Below are 25393 nucleotides of genomic sequence, written 5' to 3'. Positions count from 1 at the left end.
TCAGGCATTGGAATGGGCTGCCCAGGGAAGTAGTGGATTCTCCGTGTCTGGAGATCTTTCCAAAGAGCCTGGATGTGGCACTGAGTGCCATGGGCTGGGAACCACGGGGGGAGTGGATCAAGGGTTGGACTTGATGAGCTCTGGGCTCCCTTCCAACCCAGCCCATTCTATGGTTCTATGATTCTATGAAGTCTGCAGGTGGCACCAAGCTGAGTGGTGCAGCTGACATTCCAGAGGGATCAGATGACATCCAGAGGGACCTGGATAAGCTCAAGAAGTGACTCTGTGTGAACCCTCTGAGGCTCAAGGCCCTGCAGCTGATACCAGGCAACCCCTGGTATCAATACAGGGGTATTGATACTCCCCAGGGTATTGTCCCCAGAGGGACAAATGGATGGAGAACAGCCCTGTGGAAGAGATCTGGAAGATGCTGATTGATGAGAAGCTCACTGTGAGCTGACAGCATGGGCTGCAGCTCAGAAAGCTGTGTCCTGAGCAGGATGAGCAGTGGGCAAAGGGAGGGGATTCTCCCCCTCTTCTCTGATCCCTTCCTGCAGAGCTGGAGCACAAGAAGGACATGGAGCTGTTGGAGTGAGTCCAGATCAGGCCAGAAAGATGGTCAGCAGGCTGGAGCAGCTCTGCTATAGGGACAGGCTGAGAGAGTTGGCATTTTTTAAGCTGGAGAAGGCTCCAGGGAGATCTCATCGTGGCCTCTCAGTACTTGGAGGAGAGCTGTAAGAAAGATGGGGACAGGTATTTCAGCAGGGACTGTAGCAATAGGACAAGGAGGGATGGCTGTAAACTAAAAGAGGGGATATTCAGACTAGAGACAAGGAAGAAACTGTTTACACTGAGGATGCTGAGACCCTGGCCCAGGTTGCCCAGAGGTGGGAGATGCCCTGGGACCATTCCAGGGCAGGTTGGACGGGGCTCTGAGCACCCTGGTCTGGTTGCAGATGTCCCTGCTGACTGCAGGCTGTGGGACACCCTTTGAAGGTTCCTTTCCACCCAGCCCATGACACAATTCTGTGATTTTAAACATTTATTTCTCTCCGTGAGGTGTCCTGGACAGAACCGGCCCTCAGTTTGGCACAGGGTGGTACCCACACTATGGAATAACACCCTGGGTAAAACTCTGCAAGGCAATGACATATCCGCAGCATTCCTGCTGCTTCCCTGTGGATCCAGACATCCCTGGAGTCGGTTCTGCTGGGTCCGGAGTTCCGGACCCGCCATGCCAGCAGACACAGCTCAGAGGGGCTGAGGGGCAGGGAGCACCTTGCATGGCTCGGGCTGCCCTTTCTTTCCCAGCTCTGCACCTCCCAGGCCGCTCTCCCGCCGGGGTCGGAGCCTTTCCCACGTTTCCCCCGGTTCTGGGGGGTGTTTGGATCCTGCGGACCCCCGGGTGACCCCGGCCCGGTTCTTGAGGATCAGGCGGTCGCGCCCGAGGTTGTTTGTCCCCTCCGCCCCGCCGTAGCCCGGTCCCGTTGCCATGGCGACGGGCCCAGCGGCCTGAACCCGCCGGAGGAGCCCGGAGCTGCCGTGCCGGGGGCTCCCGATACCCGCCCGGGGATGAGGCGGCGACGGGGCCGCTCTGAACCGCCTCCGCGGGGAGAAGGTGAGGACGGGGCGGTGGAGGAGCCGCGGAGGGGTGGGGGAGATCTGCCCAGGCCTCCACAGCGCGCCTGCCCGGCCCGGTTCGGCCCGGTTCGGCCCGCGGGACCTGCTCGCCTGGCTGCGCTGCCGGAGACGGGTGTTGAGCTCAGCCTGCTGGTGACCTCGTTCCCTGCTTTCTTTTGGAGTCAGTGTTCTCTGTGTCTGGGGAGAAGGGAGTGCGGGGCATGGCTGCAGCTCAGGGCACCTGAGGGGTTGTTCCCTGGAGTCTCCTCACGGCCAGCTTTGGGTTTCACCCCTGGATAAAGCAGTGGAACAGCTACAGGAGGAGCCGTGGAGCTGTCATGGAAAGGCAGGAAAAGCTTTGCTTCCAAAAGGGAACAGCCGATGTGGCTTCCTCCCTGCCAGCCAGCCCGGGGATAGCTCAGCCCAGAGGCACACGGGGGTGGTTTTAGTCACAATTCACATAAAAAAAAAAATAAATAAATCTATCGAATGGAACAAAGCTCTTCCCATGAAGTAACAGAACGTTGAAACCATCTGCTGGGCCAAAACAGCAAAATGGGGATTCCAGCATCGCCCCCCCCCCCAGGCTTTTAGTAGAAGAAAGGAGAAAAGTGGGAGTTTCTTCAAACAAGTTTTGTAACAAGTAGCTCAAAGTGACGCTCATCAAGCTTTCAACAGCCTTATGAGGAGGACATCAAACTTTTAGTCCCTATTTCTTGTCACTGATGAGCCAGTTGCCATCCAGCAGCTTCAGCTGTGGCTGCAGGCAGGTGCTGCTCAGCTCTTCATAGGCTGAAATGAAGATTTTTTTTTTTTATTGAGGGTGCTGACAAGCATCAAACACATTAATTTGTATTCTTACACCCTGCTTCTGTACTAATTGACCCCCAAAAGATAATCCCAGCCCTTTGCCTGGGGTTGGTGTGTCAGGATTCCAGTTGTTCTGCTTCCTCTTGCAGTGTGTTCACCTCTTTGCTGTCTTTCAGCCCTCTGGCATTTTTCTGCTACTGGAACTATTATAAAAAACCCACAGCAAATGAACTAGAGACCCTCCTCTTTTTCTTTCAGCACTCCTGGGTACAAGTTATCACTGTTAGATGTTGATATAACATCCCCCTAAGGAGCAGTCAGCATGGTGCAGAGGTACCACGAGTCAGCTCAGGTCCAGCAGAGCTTCTTAGTGCCAGTTTGACACTGCTACCCTGGATTCTGCTCCCTGATTATGGTTCCTAACTCCTCGTTGAAGTTATATCTTCCTTTCCAGGACACCAGACGGTGTGAATCATCAAGCCTGGATGTCCTGCACACAGAACCTTCTTACAGCAGTGCCCTGCTTTATAGCTGTGTGGTGGGATAACTCCTGCTACCTTTCTTTTTTTAATTTTTTTTTCCCATTAAATTATCAGTTCGCCTTTTCAGTTTCTAGTCCTTCCACTTCCTTTGTTGCTGACTCTGTTTTCTTGGATGTGGTGTAGCACAAAGTTGCAGTTTGGGACCAAGAGCTCCAGAGGGGCCACCTGCTGTACTTCTCTGGGCCAGCTGGATGGAAAACTTGGTGTATCTGGTGCCAAACTTGATGTATCTGGTGCCAAACTTGGTGTATCTGGTGCCAAACTTGATGGATCTGGTGCCAAACTTGATGGATCTGGTGCCAAACTTGGTGTATCTGGTGCCAAACTTGATGTATCTTGTGCAAAACTTGGTGTATCTTGTGCAAGTGTTTGTTCTGCCACCATTCTGACATCACCACATCCCCAGGCCACCACGTATCACACTCCATCTCTGGACTGCCACCAAAATACTCTTTTTTTTTTTGCCCTTTTTACTCAATTTTAATCTCTCCTCAGATGTGTCACTTTAATCTCTCCACCTTCCTGTGCTCCTTGGACTGTATCTCCAGGGCTGAGGCTCAACCAGAGTATTTTCCTACCATGTCTTTTTTTTTGTTCTCTCTTTCTCTAGATGAATATCTGCAATAAAACTCCTAACAAGACAGCTCCAGAGATTTTGGGGGAAGCTGTTCCTGAGGTGCAGGCCCAGCGTGCTCGGAGGAATGGATGGAGCTGGCCTCTGCACCTTTTCCAGATCCTTGCCTGGTTCCTTTACCTCTTTTTTGCTCTGGTTGGCTTTGGGATCCTGGTTCCTCTCCTGCCCAGACACTGGCTGCCTGCTGGCTACATCGTATCCTTTGGTCAAGAGGGATCAATTCTCCCTGGGATTTTCTGGGAAGGGTTTTAGGTGTCAAGAGAAAGCATAGGAGAAAGCAGCTGAGCCAGAGGGTCTCCAAACTTTAACCATCATCTTCTGCCTATAAAAAGCATTCTGAGGTCCTCTCTGCTCTTCCACTTTCTGTAGCTCACTGCTTGTCTCCTTCATCACTCTGCTGAGGTTTCTGTCTGGAACTCTGAGGCTCCCCTGCTCTCAACCTCTGCCCGTGGCTTTTTCCATCAGTCTTTTTGCAAGTGTGCTGCAGGGTCTGAGGGAAACTGTGCTAAAAAAGCCTCTCCTGAAAGATCCTGGCTGGGATGGTGACAGGGTTTAACACTGGCCCAGCAATTAAGCTGAATAACAGAGTCTCTCTATTAATTCCCCCTCTCCTCCCTGATAAAGAAAGGAGAGGGAATAAGGGAGAGAGACTGATGGGTTGGAAACTAAACTGCACAGCTTTAATGAGACAGTAATGATAAATAGGAAAAATTACTAAATCTATACAAATATACAGGGAAATTGATCCCAGGTTCCTCCCCCTTTCCCCCAATAACTCTCCCATCCCCACTGAGGCTGCAGGGCAGCCCTGGGAAGGTCCAGGCTGGAATCCTGGGGTCAGCAGGAGTTGGGAGCTGGAGGCAGGAACACACAGATCCAGGCTGGAATGGATCAGGAGCACAGGCAGAGGAACAGACAGAATCCTCCCAGGATGCTGAAGCAAAGAGGGAGAGGGGAAGAAGGGGAAGCAGGAAGGGGTTTGACCCTCCTGATCCCTCCAATTTATCCTGAGTCTGAGGTGTATGGGATGGAATCCTCTGTTTGGTCAGTTCTGGCATCTCTCTTGTCTGTTCCTCCCCAAAGGAGGCTGCAGGTGGGACCTCTTTATTCCTTCTGGAGGGCAAACTGTTCCTCAGAGCTGAGCAGTGTCCCTGGCTCTGCACACCAGGCTCTGGCTGTAACTATAACCATGGAGTTATCAGTCCCAGGAGCAGCCACTGCCTGAGAAACTTGCTGTGAATTTCAGCAAGTGCAGCTGCTGACAAGAGACTGAGCTGAAAGCAAAAGGACAAGACAGAAAATCCCCTTTATCCTGGCCCAAACCAGGACAGATGTGCAGCCACACTCCCTGTGCTGACCCTCTTCATCCTCAGAGGCAGCTGGTTTGGGACAGTGTTGGATGGGCAATTGATCTTCTTGCAGAACCTTCTCCTCTGTAGAAAATCTGTGAGTGAAAGGTGAAGAGATGCAGTGTGAGCCTCAGAGGAGGGGTCTGGTGTGGGGCAGTGGTTTTATCCACATCTGGGGGTCCTTAAAGCATGGGCAGTATCAGAAGATGAGGACCTTGCCTTGTGTGCAAAGCCCAGCCCAGCCCTGGGTGGTTTCCACCTCTCTTCAACCCATCCCTCCAGAGCTGGGCAGCTCCTGCAGCTGGGAAGGAGAGGGACTGAAGATGGGGTGTGCTGGGAACAATCCCAGTGTTCCCAGTGCCACCTGGTACTCTCACCTGTGCCCAGGGAAGGGACTTCCCCAAGGCCAGGCCCTGGCTTCTGGTGGACTAAATAGTGGCAGAGTGGGAGGGGTGTGCAGAGGTCTGGGTTTAGTCCTTACCAAGAGGGTGAGGGTTTATAATTTGTGAGCCAGGGGTTGCTTTTGTTACCTCTCTGGTAACATCTTCCTTGTGAAAATAAAGTCAATTAACAAGGCTTTGTCCCACTGAGTGTTTTCTTAGCAGAACCAGATAACCAGGAACCATTACAGAGAGAATCTTGGGAAAAGTTCTGAAGAGATGGGATATGCACTTCCATCATTTATACATCTGATTTATGTCTTTGTGTGTCTGGGAGGCTTTTGCTTATCATGGTTTTACTTAGAGCAGCATGATATCAGTATCATTAACTCACCATGGGCAGATGTCTGCCTATCTTACCTAAAGCCTTCTTATCAGGGTTCAAACCTCATGGAGTTTTCTTCCCTGTTCCTCCCTCAATCTGAAGTCACCCTAATAAACCAGATGAATATCTCCCCAAGTTTTCCTAGCAGTTAATAAAGCACTGATGTTTCTCTTGTGCCAAAGTTGTCAGAGCTCCAGTCAGCTGGGGACCCCCTTTTTCTTCCCCTCCTGCACTGCTCTGTTTCCCACTGTTTCCCACAGCCATCAGTGTGATCAGAGGTGTCCACCTCTGGGTGTATAATAAATAAAAGAGGTTCATTTGGGCACGGGTGCTTATTTCATTGCAGAATATTGAGAAACCAACTCTAAATCAGAGTGGTGCAGGGTGGCTGTGTTTCATTTCCATCTTCTTCCATATTTGTGTGTTCTTTCCAAACATCTGAAGTGTATTTGCTCTTGATTTGCTGCTGCCTTTAGAAGGGAGACTCTGGGGAATTAATGTTTTAAGCAACCTTGACAAGTCCTTCAGGTTCTGAGTAAGAAAAAGCAAGCAAGGTGATCAGTGTGTGATCCCTGATGTGACTTTTTTTTTTTTCTTTCTTGGAAGTTTGGTCTTGTGAAGGGGCATGTGCATGGCCTTAACTGACTGTTCCTTTCCAAGGGCTCTGTATGGACTAGGAAAGGTGGAGCTGTGCCAGCAGTCTGCACATGGGGTCAGATTCTGGTAAGTAAAAGTCATTTTTAAAAACTCCTGTGCTAGGAAGGACATATCTATGAGGCAAAGGAATAGATAATAAGGAGAGTTGTTCCTCTAGGCTTAGTTATATTTTCCCAGAGGATATTTATGACATCCCCACAAATGAAGCTCAGGTTAATGTGCTGCAGTCTGTTCTGGATTTCTGATTCTAAGCCATATATTTTCCCATTTGTGTGGACTGTGTATTAAGGATGAAAGCACATGCATTAAATCACTCCTATAATCCTTAACTGTGTATTTCAGTGTCCAGGAGTGTGTTTTATCTACCATTTAGTTGTCCACCTTACTGCAGTCTCCATTGATCCTGCGGATGCAAATGTGAGAGAAAAAAACTATTTAGGGCCCTTGGCCACCTTCAATCGTGACCGACACACACATGTCATAGAAAACCATCATTGCCATGTCTGTGATGTCAATGTGTAAGTATCTCCTCTGCTCTGTCTGCTCCTCTGTCTTCTTCACCATTACTTTTCACCACTGGTCTTTCATGTCAGACCAGAAGTCTGAGATGGAGCCTCTGAAGCTCTGCACCGTGGGTTAAACCTCATCCTGTGTCAGGGCTGGGTGTGTGCAGGGTTCTGTGTTCTATTTAAATTGCTGCTCAGGCATTGTGTGGAGAGGATTCCATGTTACCTGGACATCAGTGTTTGACCTAATGACATGGAACTTGTGCCTGTGTGCTTGTGCTTGGTTGGGTGCTGGTATGGTAACAGGGAATGCTTGAGGGCAGACAGGAAGATAAAGGGTTTCAAATAAGCAATAAATCATCTCCAAATAAAAAAAAATCACACCTGGAAAGGCACGTTTTGCAGTGGTCTTGTGCACAAAGCTTTAGGCATTGAAAGAGACCTCTGGAGATCATTAATCCAACCTTGCTGCCAGGGCAGCTTCACCCCCAGCAGGTTGGACAGGATGGCATCCAGGTTTGGAGTGTCTCCAGAGTCAGAGACTCCACCACCTCTCTGAGCAGCCTGTGCTCTGCTATCCTCAAAATAAAGAAATTCCTCCTCATGTTCAGGTTACACTTCCTGTGTTCAAATTTGTGCCCATAAACTTTGTGGTCCAGTAATGGCCAAGATGTTGGTGCTGAGGTGCTCCTGATGTAGAAGGACTTCTCACTATTCCCAGGATCTCTCCTGCTGTACCCCCCTGTCCTTGTGTCACTGGGGACCCCTGGTGATGTGCTGGTGCTGCCATGCTAATGCCACCTTTTCTTTGGCAGGAGTGCCAAATCAAAGCACTGTGGAACTTGCAACAAGTGTGTGTGTGGCTTTGATCACCACTGCAAATGGCTCAACAACTGTGTGGGAGAGAGGAATTACTGGTAAGAGGCAGGCATGGTGAGAGGAGCACAGCCCTGCACCAGTGGTGTCACCCCTTCTCTTCCCAAGGTTCTCCATCTCCATCTCAGTCCAGGTTGTGCTCAGCCCCACAGAACCACTGTTCCTTCAGACCTTGGCTGGATAAAAATCAGTCATGAGAAACCCAGGTGGAAAACACAGGCACGAGTATGACACTTAAATAACCAGGGATAAAACTCCTGCTTGGAATTTTGTAGGTAGACATCTAGAAAATCTTCTTATTTGGTATTAGGAAAAGCTTATGGGATATTAACTGGCTGTCCTGAGTGGGTTTGAGAGCTGAAATGGGCATGGAACCAGGAAACAACCTGGGACCTCTAGGGACCATCTAGGGATCCTCTGACCTGTGCCAGCTTTGAGATGAAGAACCTCAATAATAAAGAGGTTATTGCTGATTATTGCTTCTCCATTTACTTCCCTTCACTAAAACAATGTGGAAAGCAAGGAATTATTACTGCTGGGTGCCTGCACTGGGAGCTCTTTATCTGTCCTAGGTTAGGATAGGGTAAGAGGATAGGGTAGGATAGGATAGGATAGGATAGGATAGGATAGGATAACATAGGATAGGGTAACATAGGATAGGATAGGGTAGGATAGGATAGGATAGGATAGGATAGGATAGGATAGGATAGGATAGGATAACATAGGATAGGGTAACATAGGATAGGATAGAATAGGATAGGATAGGATAGGATAAAATAAAATAAAATAAAATAAAACAAAATAAAATGAAATAAAATCACAGACTGGTTTGGATTGGAAGGGACCTTAAAGGTCACCCAGTTCCAGTGCCCTGGATGGGCAGGGGACATCTCCCACTAGATCAAGTTGGTTAAAGTCCTGTCCACTCTGACCTTGGACACTTCCAGGGAGGGGGCAGCCACAGCTTCTCTGGGCCTCAGTTCCTCTGCAGGGTCACAGTTTGGTCCCTCAGAGTAACAAATCAGCAGTCAGACCTGTTGTGAACCCCCACTGGGATTCGGGCTGGCTGGCTCTATGGCTGTCTTTATGAGGGGCTGGGGTTTTGACTTGTGTGTATGCTGTGCCTGAAGCCCCTCAGCTCTCTCCCTTTCCCTGCAGGCTCTTTTTGAACAGTGTCCTCTCTGCCATTCTGGGTCTTGCCCCTCTGCTCCTCGTTGCTTGCTACGTTTTTGTGGAATTCTTCCTGGACCCCGGGATGCTTCGCTCCGACGGGCACTTTGATGGTACTGGCAGTGCTTCAGCTGGGAACCAGCCACGTGGGATTGGGTTCTGTGGGCTCTCTTGCTGAGGAGGAACTCCATCCCTTACTCCTTCAGCTTTAGATTTCTGCAGGGAGGGGATTTTCTGCAGGAGGGTCATCCCAGCTGCTCTCCCTAAAGGCTTTGCAGACACAAGGCATAATGTGTCTTAGGAGTTCTGACTAACTAGTTAACTATAAACAGTTATTTAATATAAATAGTTAACTATTTTTTTCGAGTTAGGAGTATTTCCAGCTCTAAAGATAAGTTAGAAACTTTCAATACCTGGACAACCTACACACCTTGTACTCTTTTTGTTTTACAGCTCTGAAGAACCAGGCAGACCGCTGGCTCGTGTTCCTTCCAGCAGCTCCTGTGGAAACTCAGGCATCTGCCATTCTGGTGACAGCTGGGCTTTTCATTCTCCTCAGCCTAATGACTGTCATCCTCCTAGGCCACCTCTTGACCTTTCACATCTATCTCAGTAAGTGCTGTGTTCCTCCCATCTATATCCCTGCTTCATTTTCATTTAATTTCTCCTCCTCCTGCATCCTCTGGTGTCAGAAATACACACACGTGGTACAAGATTGCCACTGAAAAGGTAGAAAATTTGGGTTTAACTTGATACTTCTGGTTTTTTCCCCAGCACCAGATAGATTTATTAATGCACTTGCAATGTGGGGCTTGCTTTGGACCTGTGCATTCACGTGTCTTAAGCTGTGGTACCCTGGAACTGAAAGCAGAGAGGCTGGGTGGAATGAGGGGTTAATGCCAGCTCAGTGCCAGCACTGGCAGATCCAGGCTGGGTCCACATACAGGCTCTTGTGAGTCTCTTCACTGTGCTCCCCTTCTGTTATTTGAGAGCCTTTTTGTTGCTTTTTGTCTGGAATCTAAATCAGTCAGGGTCCCTTTGTGGAAGTTGTACTGGATCTGGTGGAATTCAGAGGAAGAGTTCCCAGAAAGGCTTCTCGTTAGAGCTCCTATGTGGTGCCCTGTCAAGAAGGCATTTTTATGTTTGTTTATGTACACATGGGCATCAAAAACCTTTTTTTCATCTATAATGAAGCCAAGGCTGTTTGGCTGCTTGACACAAGTCATGATGAGAAAAGATCTTACACTTGCAGTGTGGTCTTTGGTGCCAAAACTCAGGAAGAAGGGATGTGGTGGAAAAGAAATGAGGACAGTGGTTACAGAGGATCCTTGGAGGGATTTTTGGGTTGTCAGTTGACAGTGATGCAGATGCCAACACAAACTAGGTCAGTACACACCAGCACCACTCCAGAAGCAAAATACTTGCCCTCCTTAAGTGTAGGGTTTGGTGAGTGAGTGAGTGAGTGAGTGAGTGAGTGCTCCTCTGCTGGCCTCAGCCTTGCAGTCAGTGAAGGCATTGATTGTTTTCTCTTTCTGCCTCTTTGAGCTGAACAAATTTGGTCACTGCAACTTGGGAGAAAGGAAAGTTGACTTTTCTGGGTTCATGCTGCTTGTCTGTAAAGTTCAAAAGACCATCTAGCACTACAGAAAGACTAAAAGCACAGCAAAGCTGCACCAAAGGTTTCTTTTGGATGGAAAAGCAAGGATTATTCAGCTTAATCCCGAGTGGGATTTATCCTGTCTTGGTGGAGAGTTTCCACAAGAGGGTGCTCCCTGCTTGGGATGCAGCCCAGCTCTCTCCAGCCCAGCAGGAGAGGGTTTGTGTTGCACCAGTGCCACTGGATTTGTGAGACTTTTTGTTGTGTTATTGTCCTGGGGTGGTTTTGTTCCTTCTTTCACCATAAATTTTGAGCCAAGTTCATTTCTATTTCTGGCCCAGTTTTAAATCATTATGAATTACATGGAAGCAGAATTTAATGACTGTTTATTTTTTGTTAACATTCTATGCCATGAAAATCTGCTACCCTATTGAAACCAGTCCCAGCTGTGCAGAAGTGCCAGGTGTCAGCCCATGCAATATTTGCCCTGCTGAGGCCCATCTGGTTTGTTACAGGAGTCTGTGTGCACTTCCAGCTGGGATTCAGGGAAACAGACAAAGTACATCTGGCTGAAATGCCTCCTCTATTTCACCCCTGGAGTTGTCAGTAGTTTCCTCTGAATGCTTTAAGGCAGTGTTGGAATGAACTGCCTGACCTCTTTTAGGATTAGAACACAGTTTACCAATTAAAATGAAGTTACTCTTGTGAGTAATACTTTCATAAAACTTCTTTTTAAAAAAGAATTAAGTTACAGGGAGAAAATAACCCCCCTTTGAGTGCTCTTGCCTTTAAGCTCCCACATAAAAAACCTTAAGTCAGGTATGGCTATGAACCTTTTAGAATCTAGTTTTTTTGCAAGCACAGTGACTTTTTCAGGATTGCTGCTCTGATTTTAATTCCTCACTGCTGTCACTCAAAAGGAAGGAAGTCAATTTTTCTCTAAATAGTAGGGCCATTTATTCAAACTACCAGTCTTGACTGAGACTCGTTCCAGAGGCATTCAGTGAAGCGTGGCACTTCAGAAGTTTAGAGGGAGGATTTCTTTTTTTCTTCAGTACTGAGAGGCCATTAGTAAGCAGAATAAAAAGAAAAAAAGAGCAGGGAATATAGGAAAGGACTAGAAGAGGGGTTATGGGGCTCTTCACAGGCTGTGATTATGTATTGCACAGTATGTGCTGCAGTGGTATCTGGCCAGATACGTGCAATATGTTTGAACTAAATACCTCTATTAAAATATTTTTAAAATGCCACTGTTAAGTATGCAGAAAGCAACCAGCTCTAAATTAAAAATGCTTTCTAGCTCTTTGCTTATGCAGCTATATTGTGTTTCTCAAATAAAGGGCACTGCACCATTCCAGGAGCATTTGCCAGCACCCAGCCCTGTCCCCACTCGGAGCATTTGTTGATCACTTGGCTGCAGACTCACATTCATCTTTCTGGCCAAATGGATCATGAACTCTTATTTCTCTGCAAGCTCATTGCTTTCCCAGGAGGGGCACTCCTCTGCTCTCCTCTCTGAAGCAGCCCTGTGCCCCTGGCATGCTCTGGGGAGGTGTAGGACGTGAGTGACAGCAGTTTCTCCAGGCAGAGGAAAGCTCTGAGTCTGGATGTCCCATTTCTGGGCACCTGCTTTAGCTGCTCTTCTGTAACAAAGGGGTAATAACTACAAGGCTGGGCACTGCAAACCCTCAGAAACCATTTCTGGGCTTTGTGCTCTACAAACACTGACCATCAGGGGGTGATTACAGGAGGAACATCTTGAGTTTAGGACCCTGGCAATGTTTTAGGTCTCATGAAGAAACTGAACTGCTCTCAGTCACCTGTTTTTGGTCACTGGTGGAAGCAGATGTGTTTCTGCTTTTAGGAGCACATAAACACAGGCACTTGCAAGCTCTGACCATGTCTGTCTGGCACCAGGCAGGCTGGATGTTTAATGCTCACAGGTTTGGACATTGTCTCAGTCCACGGGACACACTAACGTGCTAAATCTCTTTCCTCCATTTAGCATCATGGACCTGCTGCCTGCTTGATGAGCTGTCTGACTGATACAGATCTTACCCTCTGGGCTATGAGTAATGGATTTGCTGTGAGCTGAACAAATGACTCCAGCACAGAAGGCCCCCTCATGTGTAGGGAGCTTTAGAAGGCAGTGGGACTGAGAAAGTGTGATGGTGACAATAAAAGCTACAGCAAGAGATAGAGTGCAAAGGTACTTTTGGCTTGGAGAGTCAGGCTTTTCATGTCTATAGTTGCTATTTGATTGTGCAGTTATCCAGACTGTTTGTGTCAGTGCAATCAGGGAGTGACCTTTCCTGCACTGAGCTCTCTTTTCTTTCCTCCCAGTGTGGAACAAATTGACTACATATGAGTACATCCTGCAGCAACGACCCCAGCAAGAGGCAAAAGAGGGAGACAAGCACCAGGAATCTTCTCCCTCCCAACTGAGCCCCAGCCAGGTACTTACTCCTCATGCTTTCAAGTCCATTTCCCCAAACCAGCCTCACTTGTAAAGTTTGCAAGCTCCAGATTTTAGAGGAAGTTGCTGGAGTTAAGAGCTCAGAGGTAGAGAATTGGGTAGGATGTGGGAGTGGAAGGCTTGTGATTTGATGAACACTTGGGGCACAAGCAAGCCCTGTTTCCAAAGGAACCAATCCCACCCACTCTCTTCATCCAGCACTTGCTTTGGGCCCTGCACTGTCTGTTCTCTTCTGCCAGCACAGCTGTTCCTTGCAGTCATGCAAGCGAACAAGGGTGGGGGAACTCATCTGGGTAAGAATAAACTTGATTAAAAGAATAGTTGAGCTCGTGTTTAGCTGGACTGGCTCCCTCCCATTGGGTTCACCAAGCAGTCACACAGATGCCTGTGTCAGCAGGAATGAGGATGAGCACAGAATGGGAAGGGCCATGTCCTGGGGACAGACAGGGCCATCTGTTTGGGTGGCACAGCACGACTTGCTGGCTCCTGTGAGCAGGAGCTCAGGTCATGACTGAAAGTGAGACAGGCTCTGCAGCTGGAGAAACTGGGGCTGACCCTCAAGCAGCTGAGGATACCAGATTAACCATCCTGAAAAGAAAGGGAACACCAATTGTGTTCAGAAATGACCCAGATACCTGCTTTTCTTTCAGTTGAGTTTGCAGAGTGATAAGGGTCCTTGTGATTTCAGTGCTGCTGAGCAGTGCCTCTGTAAAAAGACTTGTACAAGTTCTTTAATGCTGTTATATTCCCCAGAAGCATTTATATTCTGCTGTGGATGGAGAGGTGCAGTGTCATTTATTTTGCTGCAAGGCAGCTCTGTCCCTGGAGTTACTCAAGATTTGAGTGGACAGATTTTGCACTGGATTTGACAGGGGGTTGCTCTAGAAACTTCCAGAAATTCTTCCTAATCTAAATTATTTTGCAGTTCTGCAATCCTGTGTAAGCTTATATAGTTTTATTCTAGCAAGTTCTTTACAGCCAGTTTTATATTTCAGAAAAAAATTAATTAAATCCAAGCTTCATCTAAATAATCTGTATAGAGATACTGGGATCTCTCAGGACCATCCATAGTTTTTCCCTGTCAAAGCAAAGGGAAAAGTGAGTTAATTCCCTCTCTGGATAAAATGGAGGTCCCAGCTTTTAATATGCATTTTTTTTTTTTACTGCCTTGGAAAAGTTGAACTTTCAGTTTCAACAGAGGTTTCCATAACAACAAAAATATTTGGCACTTTGTCTCACAGAGCTTTGCTTACCATGAAAATTAAAGCAGTGATAAAGCATTAGGTCCAGTCACTTCCTAGTTACTGCAGTTTGATTGATACTGAAAATACCTCTGGACAGGGGTGGACTCTGTGTGTGTGCACACAGCTGCTCAGTGATGTTCTCCTCTCTGCACTGGTGTTTTCTAGGTGGAGAGATGGTTAGTTTGAAGCAGCAAGCCTAGAAGAAGCAGGGTGAAAAGGAGGGCTGTGTTTCAGGGCTGCACTGGGTACCCTGGGGAACAAGACAGGCTGGATGAGGCCAAATAATTGTTAAGAAAAAACCTTAACCCACCAGATTTTCCTTGTTTCTTACATAGCAACCAGAGATAAACACAAACAAATAGATTGGAGTAGGAGTACATGGACTGACTTGCCTTTTGTAAGCTGCTGTGTTGACTGCAGCCTGCTTTTGCCTGAGCACAGAAATCCTTTGTAATGGAGCCAGGACGTTGTGAGCAGAAAATGGAAATCATCCTCTTCCCCCTTTTGTCTGAACTGTTCATTCATTTCAGGCAATGAGAAGTACCCTGCATTTTCTCTTTAGTCCTTGTTTAGGAGCCTTGTTCAAGCCCTGCTGTTGGTTTTGGCTTCAGTTTTCCATGTTTGTCTGTGGTTAAGTCTCTGGCTGTGTCCAGGTTAAAGGATTCTTGTTCAGGTTAAAGGATACTTATGTGCTTGTAAAATCCTTCTCAGAACATGCCCCAAGTGAAAGCCCTCATTCTGCACAGTTGGGTGGTTCAGATGTCATGAAAAATGCAAAGCAGTTGGACAGGTCCAGCCCTTGCCTTTCTCACTCTGCCCAAAGCCCCATCTGCAAGGAAGGGTTTTTCTGTAGGCAGTTGCACAGCAGTCCAAAGAAATATAAATAAATATAAACTAAACCCAACCCAATGCTTTCATGTCTAATTACATTCATACCAGGGAGCTGGCTGGCTTTCAAAGTCAAGCAAGCTGGGATGTGCTTTTTACACATTTCTAAAGCTTTTGAACTTGCTTTGGACAATAGATTCAGGCTGGTGAGGTTCAACTTTAAATAATAAACCCCAGTGTTACTTCCTTCACCTTTTCAGCATTGCTTCTCTCTTCCAAAGCCTGGTTTGAACCTAGTTTGCACTTTTGGCCTTGACACTTGCAACAGCCCCACTTTTCTCTGGGACAAGAACCATTTTTCCCTGGTTAGTTCTGCCTCTCCTCCAGCCAGCCAGCATCTCAGGGCAGTGGCTGTCACTGGGGTGGATGATGAGAGGAGATGCAGTGGGCAAGGGAGCTGAATCCACCCTGAAGCTGTCACCATGAAACTTAAAGAGTCTGGGTATGAGCAGGGTTTGGGAGGTGGCAGTGAACTTGAGCACTCTGCATTTAGCAGAATGTTTTTCAGCAGGAGTAAAAGCTGAATGCTGCCAGTCCAGCTGCAAAGGGTGGCTTTTTGACACCAAATGTCCCAGTGGAAGGACACTGGCTGTCCTGCTAATGACTGGACTTGGTACAGTTAGGTTAATGGTTGGTGGAGTTAGGTCATGGTTGGACTTGGTGATTTTAAAGGTGTTTTCCATCAAGAGTGATTCTGTGGGACTGTGGCAGTGGGGAGAGGCTGGAACTCACCTGTTTTCAGTGTTTTCATCACACTGAGAGAACATTTTACTTTCTATTGATTGAGTCTTCTTCCATCTGCTTCTGATAGCCAGCTCTAATGGGTTGCTTTTTTTTTTTATGTGGCTGCCTCAGTTATACATAATTTATAAAAGGCTGAAATAGACAAAATGGATTTTCAAAAGCTCTTTCATTCCCTGCTTGGGAAGAATTGTTTGTGATATTCTCAAGATTTATTAATCTCATTTGAAATGCCAGCCCTGCAGTCCTGTTTGCATGCTGGGGACATTGGGTCTTGCTGGTTTGCTGTGCTCAGGCCCCCAGGCTGCCTCCTGCTGCAGCTCATTTCCTCAGGAAAGATCTACATCTCCCTCCTCTACACTCCCAGGGACATGGGGTTGTGTCTGCTCTTCTTCATTCATAACTCTGGTGCAGGAGGCTTGGATGTAAATGGTAAGAATTTGGTCCCCAAGGAGCTTTGAGGAAACATTTCTGTACACTTGGTGCTCAGTTGATGATGAGCAGTGAGCTGACTTGAGTTAAAAACTCTGTCTGAAACACAGCTGGTTAATTTCTGCAGATTATTAATCCAGCACTTGGACAAACCCTGTCTGTAGCAGCCCCAAGGAGCAGAATTCTCAAATCAGAAAGCTCTCATGTTTGGAACAGCTAAAACCATTCTCTTCAAATCTGTTGTTACCACCTATAAAACAGATGTAAATTCTTTTCCACCTCTTTTTTTTTTTCCTTTTTTTTTTCTCTCTCTCTACAAGATCAATGGAAATAAGAGCATGTAACAAAAGGCTTTCCAGTTTGGCAACTCTTATCTAACAAGGACACAAATACTGATGCTCAAAAGCAAGTGGTAATTTTGGAAGTCTCTCTTCTGGCAGAAGGTTGGCAGATCAGCACCCTGGCTCCACCACTGCCTCCCCAGAACCTCTCCCACCACTTGGCAGTCTGTATTAGGGGCTTGTGGAGCTCAGACCTCCAAAGGGGTTTGTTATTTATTTGCTGTTTTCTCACACAAACAGTTCTGGTTTCTTCTTGAATCCACCTGCAGCATCCTGTGGCAGTCCAGGGCTATGGCTTATTTCCAGGCTGTGTGAAAAATGCAGCTTTTCTGCTGTTTCTTTTGAAACTGCTGTGTAGAGAAACAAGATAAACCAGGTGCCTCGAGTTGCCAAAGAGTGGGTGTGAGTCCACCTGTGCCTGGTTAGGGCAGGCCCCCAATTACCAGGGGGCCAATAAAGGTGGGACACACACCCACAGAGAGAAGCTCACTCAGCTCACTCTTGTGAGAGGCAATGGGAAGGCCAGCAGCTCGTTGAGCCTCAGGAGCAAGAAAGGCTCTTCCTGTTACATTGGGTGGAGAATGTGGGCAACATACAGATGTCTAAAGAAGCAGCAGTGTGAGGAGCTGGCAACAGGAACATTCTCCCTGATTTGAAAAAGTGCCTGGGCTAACACTCTCCCTGAAAGGTATGACCAGCAAGCTCTTTGGATTGGAAACCCCTGAGCAGAGGGAAGCCAAGATAAGGATTCTCTCTTTGGAAACCCCTGAGCAGAGGGAAGCCAAGAGGATGGAATCCCATGGGGAAGGGTTAAAACCCGTGTATGGAATCCCATGAGGAACCAGAAACCCATGAGGAACCAGCAGGCTCTTTGGAAACCCCTGAGCAGAGGGAAGCCAAGGGAAGAGCAGATACAGGAGGGAGAAGAACAAAAGGTAGAGACTTTGTGAAAAGTGCCTGGGCTGACATTGAACGGTTTGCCTGGGCTGCAGCAGTGTGAGGTGTATGTTTAGATGTTTAAGTGTGTCAGTGTTGTGTCAGTCTTAGAAGCTAGGATTAAATCCCGTAAGCTATAAGTGTAAAATGTTTAAATGTTTGTAAAAATCCTGTAATCAGTGTTGTATGTTTGTAAGCTAGGGTTAGATCCCGTAAGCTATAAGCATATCCTGTAATCAGTGTTAAAATGTTTGTAAGCTAGGGCAAACCAGGGTAAGAAAAAAAAAAAAAAAGGGGGGGGAAATGTAGAGAAACAAGATAAACCAGGTGCCTCCAGTTGCCAAAGAGTGGGTGTGAGTCCACCTGTGCCTGATTAGGGCAGGCCCCCTATTACCAGGGGGCCAATAAAGGTGGGACACACACCCCCAAGGAGGAAGCTCACTCAGCTCACTCTTGTGCGAGGCAATGGGAAGGCCAGCAGCTCGTTGAGCCTCAGGAGCAAGAAAGGCTCTTCCTGCTACACTGCTGCCTGATTTTTTTCATTTGATGCTCCCTAGATCTTGGGTTAGAGAGCTGGCAAACCATTATTCCCTGTTTGCTTTCTCTGAGTGGTTTCTCTGCTGAGGGAAGAGCTCTGACCCACGAGCTGTTTCTTGTACAAAACCTGCTCCATACCTTCCCTGATTCTCTATCCCTTCTCTCTACCTCCTCCAGTCCTCCTGAGGAGGAAGAGGTTGGAACACTACAGAGAATCTGGTGTCCAGGCTGCTGCTGAGTTTATTTATTTTCTGTCTTCTTTTTTTATGCCTTTCCTTTTCATTCCTACCAGCTGAAATGATTTCCTGGCTGCCACCAAACGTGCAGCTCCATGAATTCTTTTCTAGTCCAGGGACCACTGCTGAATAAGTGAATTTTACTCCCCTTTTCCTCTGTGCATCATTTTACATCCAGCAGTATTGATTTTTGTCTGCCATTTATCATCCCTTAAATCAATATTGGAAGAATCTCCTGCACCTCTTCATGGTTGCCTTTCATTTTTATCATCTCACTCTTCTATTCTGCTCTTCTCTGGATTATTTATGAAAATTTCTTGCAGTGCAGTGCAAGATCAGTGCCCCTGATCTCTCAGGTCCCCATTTGTGGGATGTCCAACTTTGCCTTCATTCTCCAAGTTTGCTGAGCAAGCTGATTGTACAAATAAGTTGCCATGAGCTTGGTTAAGCTTTTTTGGAAGCTGATTTAAAAACAGATTTAAAATTTGTGTGACTAGTGGAGTCCCTCAGGGGTCGGTACTGGGACCGGTGTTGTTCAATATCTTCATCAACGACTTGGATGAGGGTATAGAATGTACCCTCAGCAAGTTTGCTGATGACACTAAGCTGGGAGGAGTGGCTGACACACCAGAAGGCTGTGCTGCCATTCAGAGAGACTTAGACAGGCTGGAGAGTTGGGCAGGGAGAAACATGATGAAATTCAACAAGGGGAAGTGTAGAGTTTTGCATTTGGGGAAGAACAACAAGATGTCCCAGTATAGGTTGGGGGCTGACCTGCTGGAGAGCAGTGTAGGTGAAAGAGACCTGGGGGTCCTGGTAGACAAGAGGATGACCATGAGCCAGCAATGTGCCCTTGTGGCCAAGAAGGCCAATGGCATCCTGGGGTGCATTAGAAAGGGTGTGGTTAGTAGGTCAAGAGAGGTTCTCCTCCCCCTCTATTCTGCATTGGTGAGGCTGCACCTGGAGTATTGTGTCCAGTTCTGGGCCCCTCAGTTCAAGAAGGACAGGGAAGTGCTTGAAAGAGTCCAGCGCAGAGCTACTAAGATGATGAAGGGAGTGGAACATCTCCCTTATGAGGAAAGGCTGAGGGAGCTGGGTCTCTTTAGTTTGGAGAAAAGGAGACTGAGGGGTGACCTCATCAATGTTTTCAAATATGTAAGGGGTGAGTGTCAGGGAGATGGAGTTAGGCTTTTCTCAGTGGTGACCAGTGATAGGACAAGGGGTAATGGGTGTAAATTGGAGCACAGGAGGTTCAAGTTGAATATCCGGAAAAATGTTTTTCCTGTAAGGGTGACAGAGCCCTGGAACAGGCTGCCCAGGGGGGTCGTGGAGTCTCCTTCACTGGAGACATTCAAAACCCGCCTGGACACGTTCCTATGCGAGGTACTCTAGGTGGCCCTGCTCTGGCAGGGGGGGTTGGACTACATGATCTTTCGAGGTCCCTTCCAACCCCTAGGATTCTATGATTCTATGAAAATCCCTCCATCTTTACCACCTGAAAGCTGCCTTCAAGTGTGGATGGCACTGCACACTGAAATGCTGAAGAGGGAGTTGTCTTGCTAAGGATTCAAGTTGAGGAGCAGCTGAAAAGTAGAGTCCAAATTCTCCTGGAACACTTGAGCTTTTTTTTTTTGCAGCAGAGCTTCCTGCCCTGCTTCACTTGGCACTCTGGGCATCAGAACCGTGTCCTTAGAGGGAGAACTGGGAGCTCATTTGTGTCATGCAGACACTTGGATTTAAGAGGCTTATTTGTTGACCTTCTTGCATGTTTATGAGCATATGTAATTTTAAGATTCAGGATGGCATTTCTTGGGATTCATCACTGCCAGAGGCAAGTGAGCAATACATGATGTTCTTTTTTTTTAAAAAAAAAAACCAAACAGCAGTTTTTTTTAAAGGATTCACACTAGGAACTGAAAGTACTTTCTGCTTTCCCTGTATGCTGCATGTTTACATTTTCATCACCTCCATGATGCATTTAAAAGAAGCTTTTTGCATTCCCTGCTTAACTCCTATGACCTAACTCTATAACTAATGGAGGCTTTAAGTGCTATTTTGAATGAGGTCCCAAGAAATGATTAAGCTGCTCTCTGCAAGGGTGCTCTGATTTGATTCTGAGTCAGATGAAATACTGGCTGCACTAAATGAATGAATCAGGGGCTTCTAATTGTCTCAGTCTTGCTTTTCCATCTTCTGAAGTAGCAGAGTCCTGCTGAGTTCCAGCTGTAGGACACAAGACTTCTGGTATATGACTGAGGAAGGAGGGAGAAGACATCTCTGTAAGGAAATAGCAGTGATGTCCATCTTCTCCACTCGGTGTCCACATCGGTTTGAAACTGTTATTTTTTTTTTTTTTTTTTTTTTTTTTTTTTTTTTTTTTTTTTCCAAGGAGGCAGACTTTTTTCCAGGTAACCCTGGCTCTACAAACCCTGGTATTCAAGTAGAGGAATTTTCAACAGTAACTTCAGGAAAAGAGTGAGTAAAATGGTAGTTAGGAGTTTCCCAGCAGTGTGTATGGTGAATGAGAAATGGTCCCCAGAGGCACTGGTGGGACCCTAAGGTAGAAATACCAAGGAGAATAGGGAGTACCAATGCTTTGACCCCAAGGCATGGTGAAATCCCTGAGTTTAGGAGGGTAAATAGCTGCAGGAGTACTTTTCCCTCCTCTTCTGGGAAAGCACCTTCCCTGTTTAGCTGTTTTATATTAAAATGACTTTAAAGCTGCCTGATAATTTCTGTATTGAGCTCATTAATTCCAGGTTGTTGCGAGGTGAATCTCAGCAGCAAAGCTGGTAACCCAGGCAAGGGAAAACACCATCCTTGTCTCTTAATTAATCCCTGCCTAATAACTCATGTCCCTGGGGAAGGAAGAGGAAATCCTTTCTATTTTGCACAGTTGCCCAGGAAAAGTTTCCCTGCAGGTTTACTGGGAATGCTGTGCAAGGTGAGGGATGCTTTGGGCAGGCTGCGTTCAGGGGGAAGTGTTGGGCTGTTGTCTGAGGGCAGCCTCTTGTCAATCTCTTTCAGCTTTTCCAGGCTCTGTGTGCACAGTGATGAAGCTGCCCCTGAGCAGAGCTCCTCTCCAGACACCCCAACTCTTCCCTCTCTGGTCCTTTCTCAGGTGAGCAGGAGGTTTGCTACGTGCCAGAACCTCTGCAGCCAACACTTCCCCAGGGTGCCTGGCTGGGTGCCCCTGCCCAGGGGTGACTGTGGGTGCCTGTGCTCTCCCTGTCCTCAGGGTGTATGTGGAGGTGTGGCTGTACACTACAGTCACATCCCAGTGACACTCCTGTCCCAGCTCCCACTCCTGATCAGGTATATTCTGCTGGTCCCTCACCAGCTCCAGTACAGGTCAGTGACTGTAGGTTTTTACTAGTTTGATGATATAAGAAGCTGTGCTTGTTGCTGTAGAGCAAAATCCAAGAGTTTATGTGTTCAAATATGGATCACAGAATCAGAGAATGGTTGGAAGGGACCTCTGGAGATCATCTGGTCCAACCTTGCTGCCAGGGCAGCTTCACCTCCAGCAGGTTGGACAGGATGGCATCCAGATGGGGTTTGAATGTCTCCAGAGTCAGAGACTCCACCACCTCTCTGGGCAGCCTGTGCTCTGCTATCCTCAAAGTAAAGAAGTTCCTCCTTGTGTTTAGATGAAGTTTCTTATATTCAAGTTTGTGCCCATCACCACTTGTCCTGTCACTGGCCAGGAAAGAAGGCTGTCCCCATCCTCCTGACACCCACCCTTTACAGCTTTCTAAGTGATGTTAAAGCCCATGGGAAGATGGTGCATGTGGAGATAAAGCCTGAGTCTATAAAACAGCTGCCCAAAGTCCAGTTTTCCACACTCTTGATATTCATGGACCTACTTCCAGATGCTCTCCCTGTTTTCTCCAAGCTCAATCAAGTCTTGTCATCTAGATTGTAAAAAAACCTCCTTTTCAACTCACATTTTGACATTGGGCATGTCCTGTCTTATGGGACTTTGACTTCCCCCTTCTGTTTTGACACTACAAATGCATCCTCCAGCCCCCTGTGACTGCTGTGTGCAGACCAGGTCTGTCTTCATTAGATACCTGATTTCTGCCACTGCTTTACAGTAACCTTTAAAGCATAAATTATTCTTGGGCTATGCTCATACCTTGTGCTCATCATTAAATAAGAGGAATTAAAGAGTGGCAGGAATCAAAAGCCATGATGTTTTGTTTCTTGGGGCTGAATTCCCTTCTCTTGTCTCTTGCTTTCACGACAGAAAAAAAGGAGGAAGAAGATGCATAAAGTTTCCTCCTCAGCAGGGGACAGCAGATCTAAAGCACACCCTGGATCTTGGCCCCCTTTCCCAGATCCTCAGCCAGGTGAGACTGCACAGATGTGAAGTGTGTTCTGAAAACCCAGTAGTGGGAGGAAGGTAACTTGCCTAAGAAGGGAAAATGAGTGCTTCTGAGGGCTTGGAGACATTTCCACAGGGGATTTTCATAAATATGTGTGTGGTTTCCTTTAACAGTGGTGGGGCAGCCATATGAGAGTTCCTGGGGGTGTTGATGTCTCTGTGGGGCTGAGGGATCTCTCCCTCTCCTTAAAGTTTCTTCTCTCTTCCTTTCCATCTCTAGAGTTCCCAGCCCCAGCTGCTGCCACCTCATCTTCCCCCAGCCTTCACCCCTTGGTGCCAGCTTTTCCTCAGAGATCTGCTCTGCCCCCCAGCAGCTTTGGCCTCATCCAGGCAGCAGGACCCCCAGCTGAGTATCACTCAGAGTCTGCTGAGTCCATGGATGAGATTCCTGTGGCTCAGACTCACCTTGGGAGCATGGACCCTCACAGGCCTCCCAAGAAGAACTCCAGGAGCTCTCAGCACTGTCCCTTGTCCACAGACAATCCCAGAGGTGAGAGGAAGAAGAATCTGTATTCCAGGCACAAGGGAAAAAGGAAAAGCTGCCAGCAAGACAGACATGGGGAACAAGACCTGGAACTTTTTATTAAGATTCCTGCTGTGTTTGTGAGTAAGAGCAGTGGAGAACCTCCCATCACTCAGCCCCAGCCTGGGGAGGGCACATCTGAGCCACACCACAGAAAATGCACCAGCAAGCAGCACGTGGGCAGGCAAAATCCATGCATTAAGGACATAAGGACAAACACCACAGTGGCCTAGTGAGCACCTTTCCAAACCCATAGTCTTTGGGAACAAGGCTCTGTCTCTGCTTCAAAGCTACTAACTCCAGTGACTCCCCTGTTTCCCTGCAGCTTCCCCTCTCCTGATGGTGACCATCCTGCAGCAAAACCAGCAGGGAGGCAGCAAACCCCCCACAGCATCACTGTTTCCAGCTGCTGCCACTTTCTAAGCCAGAAGTGCCCCAGAGTTCCTCTCCTTGCCAAGGAGACATCCAGACAGGGGATCAGGTGTGTTATTGCCCCACAGAGTGCTGAGGGGCTTGTCCCTTTCTGAGGGACTTGTCCCCATGCTCTGTGCTTGCTCCCAGCTTGCAGTCTGGCATTCCTCATGCTCAGCCAAAGGCAGGAGGCAAACCTGAGGCAGGGAGAAGTGGGGAGTGCTCTCCATAGGCAAAGTCTGTTCACTCCTGGTCCTCTGCACACCTTGTAACACTCTGGGAGAGTGCCTGGGGAAGAACAAGCCTCATCTCTGCTCTTCCCTGCACCCAGCAAACTGATTTTCTCATCTGCCTGCACCCTGTCAGCCTTTAGGTACTGCACAGGGCCACGGAGCAGCCTCAGGACTGTCCTGTCCCCCCACTGCTTTCCCCTGTGCCAGGTTCACCAGGATGTGCTCTGTAGGGCAGCTCTGCCTGACCTGCTCCACCTTCCCAGTGGGCTGGGATGCAGCAGCTCCTGAAACCTTTCCATTTCCTGGGCTGCCAGCTCCACATCAGTCCCCAGCCAAGCCTGGAGTCTCTGCAGCTCAGCAAAACCCCACAGCAGATGCTGGGGCACCTTGCCAGTGCTTGGCCTCGTTGTACCCTGTGCTGGAGGTGAGGAGCAGGGAGCTGCCTGGGCTGCTGCTGCTCCACTGATCCCTTTCCCTTCCCTCTCAGCTTTCCCCAGCAGCTGCCTTGGCCCTTTGCACCCTTCCTGGAGAGGGCCCGGGGCTGCTCTTGGGTGTGAACACACAGGTTCAGCAGCCAAGAAGAGCAAGCACAGGGAGTCTGGAGCCTTCATTCCCCCTGATCCTCTTTTGATGTTTGGAATCACAGCTGAGCCTTCCTCCAGGCTCCAGGCAGTGCAGGGACAAGGCCCAGCAGCTGCTATGGGAATCTGTGAGCATCTGTGAGCAGGACAGGATGTCTGGGGACAAAACCCAACATGGGACAGGCAGACTGGCCTCCTGGTTTTGATGTACACATTTCTTAGCCTGGCCTGCTGCTTCTGCTGCCTTCTGTGCTGCTCTGAGCTCCACACAAAGCCCACTTCCCTGGAGCTTTATGTCCAGAGAGATTTTCTTCTTGGGAGCTCCCTGGTGCAGCCAGACAAAGGTGCTTGCTGTGTGTTTAAAGGCTCATCCCATTTCGGGGGCTCCCCCAAATGCCAGCAGCTGGGCTGCCTCCCTCAGGGTCACCCCACCACTGGCCCACACCACCATACTGGGGGCATTTCAGGTGGTTCTTGCCTTCAAGGAGGAAGAAAAGTGCTGCATCTGCTGCTGGAAACACCACAATCCTTGCAGAGCTGGAGCTGGAGGAGGGGAGTCCTTTGCCAAGGGGTTTTATGGGGTAAGTGGGTCTCATAGACAGGACCAGCCAAGCCAAGCACTCTTTGGGACATTCCATGGGGAATTTTGGCATGGCAGTGTAGACATGATCACTGACCCCAGGTTTCTTTGAAGAGCTGTCATGGCATCCTTCTCTGAGTGATTTTTGAAAGGAATGAGGAGCTTGGACTCTACGTGAGCCATGGATGAGCAGAAGTGAGTCCCAAGGAGCTCTTGGAGTCAATACCAAAACCTGTAGGCAGGGTTTGCCTGTGCTCACCCTCCCTACAGCTTCCTTACAGCTTCCCAAGGCATTCTGACCCTATGACAAATGGGATCATG

General features: G+C 48.0%; 1 protein-coding gene across 6 annotated transcripts; it reads left to right on the top strand.

Annotated features, from left to right (window-relative positions):
• Positions 1-1489: 1489 nt before the first annotated feature.
• Positions 1490-25359, top strand: ZDHHC1 (zinc finger DHHC-type containing 1). Of its 6 annotated transcripts, XM_030458026.1 has the most exons (13): positions 1490-1618; positions 3583-3801; positions 6381-6443; positions 6720-6895; positions 7699-7800; positions 8918-9042; positions 9383-9541; positions 12870-12982; positions 20747-20832; positions 21225-21301; positions 21385-21478; positions 22607-22709; positions 22965-23441. In XM_030458026.1, the coding sequence occupies exons 2-13, from the start codon at positions 3583-3585 to the stop codon at positions 23349-23351; spliced, it is 1704 nt and encodes a 567-aa protein (XP_030313886.1). In that variant the 5' UTR covers positions 1490-1618; the 3' UTR covers positions 23352-23441. The 6 variants fall into 6 exon arrangements, with proteins under 6 accessions (XP_030313886.1, XP_030313884.1, XP_030313885.1 ...); XM_030458024.1 differs by lacking the exon at positions 21225-21301 and having other exon boundaries at positions 22965-25359; XM_030458025.1 differs by lacking the exons at positions 6381-6443; positions 21225-21301 and having other exon boundaries at positions 22965-25359.
• Positions 25360-25393: the final 34 nt, after the last annotated feature.

This window comes from Calypte anna, chromosome 11 (assembly GCF_003957555.1).
Source record: "Calypte anna isolate BGI_N300 chromosome 11, bCalAnn1_v1.p, whole genome shotgun sequence".
Taxonomy (NCBI): Eukaryota; Metazoa; Chordata; class Aves; order Apodiformes; family Trochilidae; genus Calypte; species Calypte anna.
Note: the sequence above shows the minus strand (reverse complement) of the source record. Positions and strands in the feature narration are given on the sequence as shown.